Source organism: Genypterus blacodes, unplaced genomic scaffold (assembly GCF_046128005.1).
Source record: "Genypterus blacodes isolate CSIRO-AG114 ecotype Tasmania unplaced genomic scaffold, CSIRO-AGI_Gbla_v1 ptg000070l_1, whole genome shotgun sequence".
In the NCBI taxonomy this organism is placed as follows: Eukaryota; Metazoa; Chordata; class Actinopteri; order Ophidiiformes; family Ophidiidae; genus Genypterus; species Genypterus blacodes.
In genome coordinates this window covers 4,604,163-4,615,662 of record NW_027466880.1, presented here as the reverse complement: position 1 = coordinate 4,615,662, position 11,500 = coordinate 4,604,163, and the positions used below count along the sequence as shown (strand labels likewise).

The following is an 11,500-nucleotide window of genomic DNA, read 5'->3' as shown; positions in this document are numbered from 1 at the left end:
ATTACTGGCGACCTTCTTTGAATGCACCAATGTCTCATTTTCCTACCTTGCTACTATGCATTTCTATGCTAAATCGGTAAGCAAAACAAACCTGCTGAGATTTTGGTATCACTGCAAGGAAATGCAGTTTTAAGTGCACATTGACTTGAAAATTTTGCACTGCATTACCTTTCAGAAATGATGAACCAACAACAATACTAATAATAATAATTGTTCTTTACTTGTGATGATTACACATCACAAGCAAGTTCCAAGACTGCTAATTCATTTTGATATCAATCAGAAATGAATGCCGGCTAGGTAAACATCAGTAATGTATGATCAGGTTTAGTCCATTTTCAGTTACTAAGGTGACAGGATGTACACGTTCTGGTTTGGAGACCTGAATCGGGACCTCAGCCCCCAAAATGCATATCACAATCAATCAGCTTCCACGCACCCTGCAATCAACCAGGTGACTGCGACGTGCTGATTGGACGTCTTCCTGGCCTGGATGATTTATAGTAAACTGGCTTAAGATGCAAAATAACCAGCATGGCCCTGCTTTAAACCTTAGTCCTCTGAGCTGCAGTCATCCTCTGCTATGCAGCCTTTGAAGCAGGCTGACTCGTAGTGCTTGTTCAGGTAGGACTTGAGTGCGAAGCTTTTGTCGCAGCGCTTGCATGAGTAGTGCTTAAAGGCAGAGTGGGTTTGCATATGGGCTCGCAGGTTGGAGCGGTCAGCGAAAGGTTTACCACAGTGGGCGCAGGCGAAGGGTTTCTCCCCGGTGTGAGACCTCATGTGGCCCTGGAGCAGCCACGGCCGACTGAAGGCTTTGCCGCACACTTTGCACTCGTGCTTCAGGTCGTGGGTCAGCATGTGCATGGCCAGCGCCGGCATGGACACGTAGACCTTATGGCAGGTTGGACACTTTCTGGCCTGTTGGCTGTCCAGGCTGCGGTGAGTCTGCTTGTGTCTGCTCAGATTGGAAGAGGTGGCGTAAGACTTGCCGCACTCGCAGCACATATGGCGCCCTTTGGATTTCCCTTTAATGGGAGTGCTGTCTGCAGAGCTGAAGCCCTTGCTGCTGTCTGACTGGCTCCCTCCCTTGCGGGGGCACCTCAGCTTGGCCCTCCGACAGGAACGCCCGTCAGTGATGAGGAAGGCGCTGACCGCACAGCCCTCAGACTCAGAGCTCGGTAGGCTGCTGCTGTCTGAGTCAGCTGTGGCGCTGGAGACGGGGCTGTCCGGGTGTTCCATGTCATGGTCTGAGAACTCCTCCTCGCCATCGCCCCCCACACAGCTCGGAGAGTAGAGGGACCCTGAGGAGACCCCACTCTGCCTGTGCTCGGAGCCTGGATCCTTTGTGCCCCGCAACACCGAGGGGATGATGTAATCCTGAATGTAGCCTTAGAAAAGGAAAGCAACATTAAGCACGAGAAGCACTGACAGGTCAAACCTCATCTACATATATAACATACAAACATTTCAGTGAGCAGACAACCCTGTTTTCCAACAAGTCCCCCTTTAGTTGAATAAGGTGTATAATTACAACAATTGTTTGTTATATTGTTCTGAAAACTGTGTATGTGTACTTTTTGTACTGTATTGCATCTTAGTAGAGTGTAACAGCTGGGCTTCTCTATTATACCTGAATAAAAAGGTACCATTACCATGTTTGAGTTGTGAAATGTCTGTGTGTGCACGATGTTGATAACCTCAAATGAAAATGGCCTCCTTACTAAAAGCTGGAATCAATATGAAACTTATACAGGAAGCTATTTGTCAGTGCCAGGTTCAGCAAGATTTGTGAATGAAATATTAATGAGTTGTTTGGAGGAGAGTTTTGCACCGATCAATACCTCCACTGGCTCCAACAAGTGCGACGGTAAAATAACCTGAGAGGCTGAAAACACTGTAAGTCATACATTATGTGCTGACATGGTCTGATAGTTTCACCCTCCGATCGATCCGCCTGTCGCCACCTGCAAGCAGCAACGCGTCTAAATCTGTTGTGGGGATTCAGTTTTGTGCACTTTGAAGTTACAAATCGCTTGAGGTGGATTTTGTCACAAGTGGGTGAGGAAGGAATTTATAAAACCACGATGGAATGTTTGTGACCTAGTGGTTTGCAGCGGGCGTGACTATTTTGATTTAAATCGCAGAGGAAGAAGTTACAGTTATACTAGATGGAAATCAAAAGCACGGCGCAAGAAATCATCAAGTTACAAATGACTTTACAAATGTAAAGAAGTGCAGCAAAGGAAGTTGTATAGCAGGAGAACAGAAGAGGAAATGTGAGGTAAATGTTGTGATGGTGGCCTCGGTGCCTCTGTGATTCATGTTTGTCTGAGCATGATGTCAGTGTAAACCTGCCCACGGTGATTTCTCTCATTAAAGCCCAAACATATGGTTGTGGCTCTGTGAGAAACACTGATAGATTTTGAGGATAGAGTGATGATTAATTCCCAGTGAGCAACAAGACGGTAGTAAGCTGCCCCATCTTAACTTCTCATCTAAAAAAGAAAACCTTGTTTGTGTATGAGGTTCTGATTCATCTTTGAACTTCTGTTTTGCGCTAAAAACTGGAATGAAAACACTGTGACCGTCCACCTGGCACCCCTTTCTAGCCACCGTGCATCCAAATCTACGGGCGGAGGGAGAAGAGCGAGTGCAATCCCCTCAATCACTAAATCAGTTTAATCAGATCGTTGCCCATCTGTGGCGTCTCTGAGAGCCTGCATGAGTATGGTAATGTGGAGGGTGAGTGACAGGTGGGGAGTGTGATTTGGTGATGAGGGGAGGGAGTGTGTGTGTGTGTGTGTGTGTGTGTGTGTGTGTATGGGAGGGGGGCCTGATCTTGACAGCAGTGTGTGGTGTATTGAGCCCGCGACCACCCCACCCGCCCCACAGCAACACAAAGGGAAGCAGACAGCTGGCATCCTAAATCTGAGGACAAATGATTCAAACTCAAACACAAGATGTGTGATAGGTGGGGGGGCATGGGGGATTAATCCACTCTCTTAATGCACATTTCTTTAGAGGACCAAATTTTATCTGTCTGTCTATCTATAGACAGACAAACTACATCTGTCTCTCTATCTATATATTTACAGAAAAACGTATATATATATTGATGTTCAGGCCCACAAGAGGGAATCAAAACATCAACAACTGCTGTAAGTGATCATTACTTCCCTCTCTGTGAGATTACTTTGTGTTTGATTCCGGTTCATACCACTTCCACGTGTGTGTGTTCTAACCTCACTCCAACCTCAGGGTTCCAGGTGTCATCGCTTGCTACTTAAATATCAACAGATTTGTGACTTTACCCATGCCAGCTCCCTAACAAATCAGCAGAGACACATCCTGCTTCTCATGTTAAATAAGCTGAGTAAGGTAAAAAGTAGGTAAACCTGAAGAGGATCATGGGCTATAATCATCAAAACGGAAGATGACTGCAAAAACAGGCTGGAATCACCATTCCGCTGACTCAACATAGCGACTAAAGAGACTTTGCTACCTTGGGAAACAGAATCACAAAGGAAACCATGTCTTTCTTCCGGCTATGTTGTTTGTATTTCAGGGTCGTGCCAGTGTCCCATCCCGCCTGTGGATGATGAAAATAAAGCGTCTGTGAACGCGGCGCTCATGTTGCACTTTATTGAATTACCTGCAGCACTCTCTATTTTCCAGTCAATACCCATCCTCTAAAAACCCTGTTCCATCACCTCTCGCCGCGCCACATATGGATTGTGTTGCTGCAACCCAACTCCCTGTGGCTATCTGACATCCTGCAGGATCAGATGGAGAGGAGAGAGAGATGGAGGGATGGAGGAGGAGGAGGAGGAGGGGGGGCGGTGTGAATGATAAGAGGAGAGACTCAAGGGCAACTGCACCATCTAAGGACAAGTCGATCCCAGGTGGCGATCTGCTTTCTGCTCGGCTTTTCTCTCACAAAGGCTTGCACGCTGTGTGTACGGCTCATGTACACAGACACATTAAAGCCTAAAGCTGCTGCTGCTGCCGCTGCTGCTGCTGCTGCTGCTGCTGCTGCTGTGATCTGCTCGAGGTTTAAGCTGATTGAGCCGCCGTGACCTGAATACAACAGCATCCACTGAGTTGGGAAACAAAAGTCCCGAGGCAAACAGACAGGAGGGTAAATGCCGCCTGTGTGTGTTTGTGTGTGTGTGTGTGTGTGTGTGTGTGTGTGTGTGTGTGTGTGTGTACGGGGGGGGGGGTGGTTGCAAGAGCATTTAGGTTAGTAAAGACAATAACGATTCAAACCCCCCTTAACCACCTTTGTGTGAAAGCATCTCCTCTGTTTCAGGGTCTCCAAAAGCCAAAAGCAGAAAGCGTTCTATCTACAACAACAAGAGAGAGAGAGAGAGAGAGAGAGAGATAGATGCCAACTCACCATTTTCACTCAAACGCACTGCCAAGTTGGTGGCAGACTCAGTGATGGCATGTGTCACGGCGCACGACTCGTCCCAGTCCTGCTGCTGCTGAGGATGATGATGATACTGAGGATGATGGTGGTAGTTTGAAGAGGAGAAATCGTGAACCTTCAGCTGCTTCACCAAAAAGGAGCGCGGCATTTTACCTGATGAGAACACGCGCTAAAGCCTCATGTAGCAGATTCTCAGGTAAACAAAAAGAACAACAACAAAAAAAGTCAAATGGCCTCCTGGAAGGGCCAAGGCAACCAAAATGGAGGATTCAGATGGAAAAGAAGATCAGATCTGTCCTGGTGTGAAGCTTTGATGCTCGAGGGGAAGAGAAGGAAAACATGAAACAGAGAGAGCAGAGGGAAGATGGAAAGTGGCGAGGGAGAGACAGTGAGGAGTGAGAGAGGGAGAGAGAGAGAGAGAGAGAGAGAGAGAGAGAGAGAGAGAGAGAGAGAGAGAGAGAGAGAGAGCGCTAGAGAGAGAGATAGGGAGAGAGAGTGAGATACGGCCGGACTCGCTGAGCTCAGCAATACTGCAGCCTTTTATATGTGGGACACGAGCCCCAAAGATCAGGTGGTGCTTTGGAAGAGGGAGCTGCTTAGCATTAATCCATCAAACATCCCCGGGGACACACATCAAATTACCACGAGCCGTCTGTGCATCTCACACACACACACACACACACACACACACACACACACACACACACACACACACACACACTACCACACCTCCTCCTCCTCCCACATCCTCCTCCTCCTTTCACCCCTTCATCTCCCCTCTGCTTGGGGAGGATAGCGCACAATGCCCGCTGCAGAAGCACGTGGGTGACACCACAAACGGCATCTTGTCCTCCATTGTGTTTAAATGAAGTAGCCGACACAATTTATTCTGCCCCAACACCAACCCGGTCGCCCCCCTCTGACGCCTCATTCTCATCTTCATCGTCAGTCACACGTCTGGTTTGCGTTCCTGGTCATCCTGGAGAGTGCAGGTTTCTATTGTGCACGTTCAAGTTAGATTCAGGTGGTTTCAGTGTGACCTCATGCCTCACATTTACAGGCATCTAAAGGTTCAAATTCGTTTGTTTTGTCATCACACTTTTCGTTATAAATTTGGGAAAGATCTGCGTACATTTGTCTGCATTGGGAAGACGGCTCAAGCGTGTCACTGGCAGGCTAGCTCTAGACTAGCAAATGTTAGCTTACTCACACCGCGAGAAAGCTTCTTCGGCTGGTTAACAGGAAAGATAGCAGCGTTTTGTCACTCCTCAGATTTTAGTTTGACTAATTTCCCCGAACACATCCACACCTTTTCATCAACTGTGACTTTCTTTTGGTCTTTATAGGTACAAATGTGAGTGAGCCATACATGATGTGTTGCCCAATCACAGTGTGCAAGGAGTCTTCCTGTTGAGACACTGTACAGGGGACATGCTCACATTAATACGCGCCTGAATAAACAGAAACATACTTAAATTTGTACAGATTTCAATGGCTTATTGACTTAATCGCAGTATGATTGCAGTTTTAAAGTGCATATAAGCATGCTAATAGTTTCATATGAAAAATAAGACCTTCTTTCGTTTCTGTTCCTATGTTTTATTTTGCAATGGCCTCTTTCCCAGCAGCTTAATGTCTCTCTGAAGACCCCCACGGCCTCCATATAACCATATAACACTCATCCTCATACAAAGGACGCCACGATGACTTCCTCTGCCATCGGCTGTGACAAGCTGACCCCTGGGTGCCTGCGGGGTCACGGGGTTGAACTCTGGTCAGTTCGGGAGACAGCAAGACAGCCTGTATACACACACCCCCACACACACACACACAGAGGTACAGTTTAGTTATGTTGGATCAAAGAAAATATAGAATTGCACAGAAATGTTTGCCAGCGTTTACAAAAATCTTGTTTCCATATTGTGAACGCACAGAATGTGTAATAACAAGCTGCTCTCTGTCAACTATTGAGTTTCTACAATCAGCAGATCTCACTGCACTGCCAGACTCCATTCATCTTACCACAATGAGATCTTTACCACCAAATAACAAACAAGGGCCAAAGTGAAATCCGAAGTTAGTATTTTACACTTAACTGACTTAACACTCCAGTGATGATTTTTCCTCTGAATTAGATCATCATACCTACTGCAGAAACTTCAATTTAGTAAATTATGTAAACAGATACAATACAGTAATTAGTCATAATATAACTGTACTTATTGATTAATGATAAAAAATAATACAAATAATAATCCATGAGTACTGTTCAATTATGACCCAACTGAATAAAATGAAATAAAACAAAATTTTAAATTAAAATTGAAATGAATTATTAATTATTATTTTTGAAGAAATCGTACCATCTCACATTGGTAACAGATCCTAAATAAGTTCTTGTATCTGTTCTTTGATTCAGCACCAGGCTGCTCTTTGTTTCACTCGGGGGCGCCATCCTCATTGTCTGTCTTATTTCTTCTTGTTGCACCAAGAAAAAAGCTTTAAGATAACTAACTTACTGTAAGCAGATGGGTATGTTATGCTTGACTAATTAGACTTTTAACAGCTCAATCCTGTTACAATGATTGATGCTGATTTCATTACATCCCATTAAAAAGGACTTTTTGCCAGATTAGAAGAAAAATCTGATTACAATTGAATCTTTAACATAGATTTCCCCCCTAATTGTTAACACCCTCACAAAAGCACACCCAATAGCACACCCAACAAGTCTCCTGGTTTGTGTGTGTTTCCAGTCAAACCTAAAAGCAAGGTGTGTGAATAAAAACCAACTGATGAGTAACGGCAGAGGTTTCTCAGAGGGTCAGTGTGACATCACTTAACAAGACACGGACTAAAGCTGGCGCTGTGTATTTCCACACACGATTCACATTTCAAATCTGTAAGAAGAATAAATGGACAGAGAAACAAAGACGGATGGTACATCTGTCTGGTGGTTGAATGAATGCATCCATGTCGGGGCCTGTTGAGCTGCTGTACAGTAAAGTGAGATCATTTGCATTAATCACCACCAGTCATTAGAGAAGCATCTGAAAAACAAACGCAGGTCCTTTTCAGCGAGGTGTCTTTTCAGTGCCTCGGCAAAAATGTCCCACTCTGGGCGCCGACAATGAGACAGCTGCACGCTGCTGAATGAGGGTGATTGTCTCTTTTCTTTTAATCAGCATTTAGTGAGGGAGAAAGAGGAGAATTTCCCCTCTTCACTCTGTGTTTTTGAGGGTTGATTGTGGAGAGTGACTTGGTTTTGTGTTCCAACACATTTCAGGCAAGCATGCTTACAAACGGCGCTACTCAGATTTGTCTCACACTTGAGGACGCGACAAAACCCGTCCGTCCTCATTTGGAAGCGACTGGTTAAATTCTGGCAGAATCTTCACGTCACGTCTGCGCCGTGTGACCAGAGAGAGGAGGAGGAAAGGTCAGTTGCGAAGATGAGGAGTCAGGTCCTCCCAGGCTGTCAGGTGAGCTGATGGGGCGCACCGCTGACGGGGCTCAGCGCTGACAGGCCGGACAGGGACCAGGACCAGGAGGAGGAGGGGGTTGTACAACTGCCTTTTAATCTAGTCGGACCTCAATCCTGATAAAAGGAATCTGTCCATCTCTCTCCTCTCCATTTTGGGGGTCATCAATCACCCATGTCACAGGCCAAGGGGTCTCAGGGGAGCTGCAAGCCACAATCTGCAGATGCTGTTCACTTCCTCCTTCTTATTAATTTTATTGTTGTTAAAATCCTGTCTGTGAATTTTATGATAAATTCTTATATTAAGAATATTTTGTGATTTCTTTCTGGGGCCATTCCACAGTGTGGTTGTTTCTCCTTCTCATTGTGGTCTATAGGTCTGCAGGTCTTTAAATGGACCTTTGGATCTATGAACACATGTAAAAGCCTCTAAATGAACTTATAAGTTTAGTTAGATACAAATAATGTGTTTGTTGTGGTGAAATAAGTTTCTGGGGTTTGGAAGTTGGTGTGTCTGTTGTCCTAACGTCTGTACAAAGATGAGCTATGCTAGACTCTTATTTATCAAGTGCATTAAGTTGATTTTAAACACACTGATTGTTTTGGCGGTGTTGTTTATAATATATTTATTAAGTTTTCAGCCTAAGACTCAGGGCCAGAAGGGTGCATCCACCAGAGGTAGCGCTAAAGATGCATGCTAAGTTAGGACAAACCAAGGATAATACCACTGTAGTGTCTTTAAGTGTGTGATTCAAAGTTTGTCTTGGCGTAATAAGTGTTTTTAGTCAGAATGTGGCTTCACTTACCTCCACAATAGTGAGATGTGAGCAGTTTATCACTTTGTCCTTGGCACCTGCATATTGACACAGAGCTCGGCCTCGACTGTGCTAACTTCACCCTGCCAATAATTCTGAATATTTCTGGCCTGGGGCCCACGTTGCTCCTCCATTTTTGTTCAATACACAATCAACTGATGGTGTCAGTGGGGGTGACATTGTCTCTACAAGTGTCATTCGGTGGCCTTGAGAGCACTTACACTAAATGGCTTTTTGCCAAATAGCCCTTCAGCACCGGCCAGTTCAATTGCGCTGTCAAAAGGAGAATTACCTGCCAGGGAGGCCCCAAATGGGAGCGCTCCACTGATAAAGGACACTGGGAATCATTTAGGCTAATGTCTCCTCATTACGGCAGAGAGAGCAGAGCAGTGTGGAGAGCAAAGCCTCACATCTGCACCAGCGGAGGACGGAGCACAATGACAGCAAATGCCGTCCATTTTGCAGCTTAATTGAGAGGCACGTGGCTGGCGAGAGTGTATATTTTGGGATGGAGAAGCACCCAGACGTTGGGTGTGTTTGGTTTGTGGTAGGGAGGGGGGTTGGGGGCTCTCTTGCCCTCACACCCTTTGTCTCCTGGCCATCTGCTGGGGTTTCATAATGCTGCGAGGGTGTGTGTGTGTGTGTGTGTGTGTGTGTGTGTGTGTGTGAGGAGGGTGAGGGGGTACATTCCGTCACCTTACAAACGTCCACACAGGAGGCTGCACACATGCTTCACACTGGGGGGAGGAAATTTACAGCCCCGCTGACCCCCAAACTCACAATTCTCTTTGCTTTATCGCTCGTTTCACCTGTGGAAGCTCGATTATAATAAAACTAATTCATACCTTAACACGACTTAGACATGTCTTCAACAATGATTTTCCACAACTTTCAGCCAAAACTCCTCCTACTATAAAGCTATGAAAAGATTTCAATATCCAGGGAAGAAGCCATTTAACTTTGGTACCAGTCGGCCTGATGGTGGTGACGACAATATGATGTATTAAGTTTGGTCACAGACTCTTTTATCCCTGGATCCTGTCTATCCATCCATTTGCACCTAAAGAGATATTATTTTGTTTTTTTCTATCTCATACTACAACTTGGGGTCAAATGTCACAAATTGTGACACATTGAATGTCTGGACCAAGCCAAGAAAAGGTGTGATCTTTATTGTTTGATGTTTCCTTGTACTAATACAGGTCTGCTGAAGTTTAAGGGGTGTGGCTCATTCTTTAAATAGCGCAGCATCTTGTCAAGGAGTTACTGTCTCTGCATACTTCCACAGCAGCACGTCAGAACTGCTGCCACACACGGTGAGAGCCCTGATAATCAACACAATTGGAGAGAGGACTTGGCAGAGGTATGAGCTCTACAAGTGTAACAGAAATCTATGGTGAAGTCACAAGTCACTGATATCCAAGACAAAGTGAAGCAAGCAACTCTCATATCAGCAGCATATCTAAATAGAGTCTGCACCTCTGCTGAGCGACGGTCAATCAACAGGATTTGCAGTTTAATCCAGATCCAGATATTGATCCAGATCCAGTGGAATTAAACATATGCTGGGTCACATGCCTGTGAACCTGTGAACATGCAGGGACCACCTGAGCTTATCAGATCCAAAAGACTCCACAATAATGCATTGTTGATTGATTGTTTTTCACATAATTAATCTTAAGCAATATTTTAAACCTATCGTTCTCCTTTCAAATTTTGTTCTGCTCTGAAGACGTGTGTAAGATCTCATCGTCATTCATTAAATCTCAGTCAGGATAAAAATCAGCCTGAGCCAATGGGAAGCCAGCACTGGCCTGGCATGGGGCCAGTCTCTAAGCGTACTGAGATACTGTTGAGGAAACACCTCAGAGCTCCATGTGTCCAGCAGCGACATCAGATCCTCCAGTGAATGTGACGTGTTATAACACACAATGTGCTGCGTCCTGCTGTGTGTGTGACAGGGAGAATGGGAGTCTTTGACATATGTGCTGCCAAAGTGTACCAACACAAAGAAAGGAAAGGAAGGAAACATTGGAATAAAATAAACAGTTTGATTTATCCATAATTAGTCAAACTGTTGATTTCTCCAAAACAATTAAAAATTCATTTATTCATTCAAAATCCATTCCAACCCGTACCAAGCATTCTTGGTTTAACTTGATTTCTCATGCAGATACAAGATTACAAAGTAATTCAATCAAAAATGCATACCAACAACCCAAATAAACAGATTCAACACACATCTGTAAAGCTTCTCTGTGCTTAAGGCTATAAGTTTGTGTACAAAAGCACTGTGACCAAATTCCAAACGTGTGTTTGGGAGCTCAGAGCATTAAAACCACGAGCTTGCCATAAAAAATGCAAAACAGCAGCAAGCAGAAATATGTCTCATTTAGCTAATTGGCCCTCTTGCCATGCATCTGTATGTGTGTGTGTGTGTAGGAAAGTAGTATTGACCCCGTGAGCAGATGGGCTCCTGCAGGCTGTTCTGCTCAGGCCTGAACGCACAACACACCAAGCTGGATGCGTGTGTGTGTGTGTGTGTGTGTGTGTGTGTGTGTGTGTGTGTGTGTGACCATCTGACACCTCCCACAATTGCGCGACACTCGCCCTTTGCTTTACACGTGAAAGTAACAAATGGAGTGCGATCGGGGCAAAGGAGTTAATAATTGTGATGGACGTAGGGTGAATGAGTTCCATCTGATAAAACTGGGACGGGATCAGTCTGAGGGGCATGGAGACATTGCCGAAAATGTGATCAATTTCAAACACAGT

The 11,500-nt window shown here is 45.1% G+C and overlaps 1 protein-coding gene across 1 annotated transcript; it reads right to left on the bottom strand.

Annotated features, from left to right (window-relative positions):
* Window positions 1–552: 552 nt before the first annotated feature.
* LOC143005486 (transcriptional repressor scratch 2-like) lies at window positions 553–4,577 on the bottom strand. Its single transcript, XM_076156907.1, has 2 exons — window positions 4,397–4,577; window positions 553–1,388 (listed from the first exon to the last, which is right to left on the bottom strand). Exons 1-2 carry the CDS (start codon window positions 4,575–4,577, stop codon window positions 553–555), a joined length of 1,017 nt encoding a protein of 338 aa, XP_076013022.1.
* Between the last annotated feature and the right edge of the window lie 6,923 nt (window positions 4,578–11,500).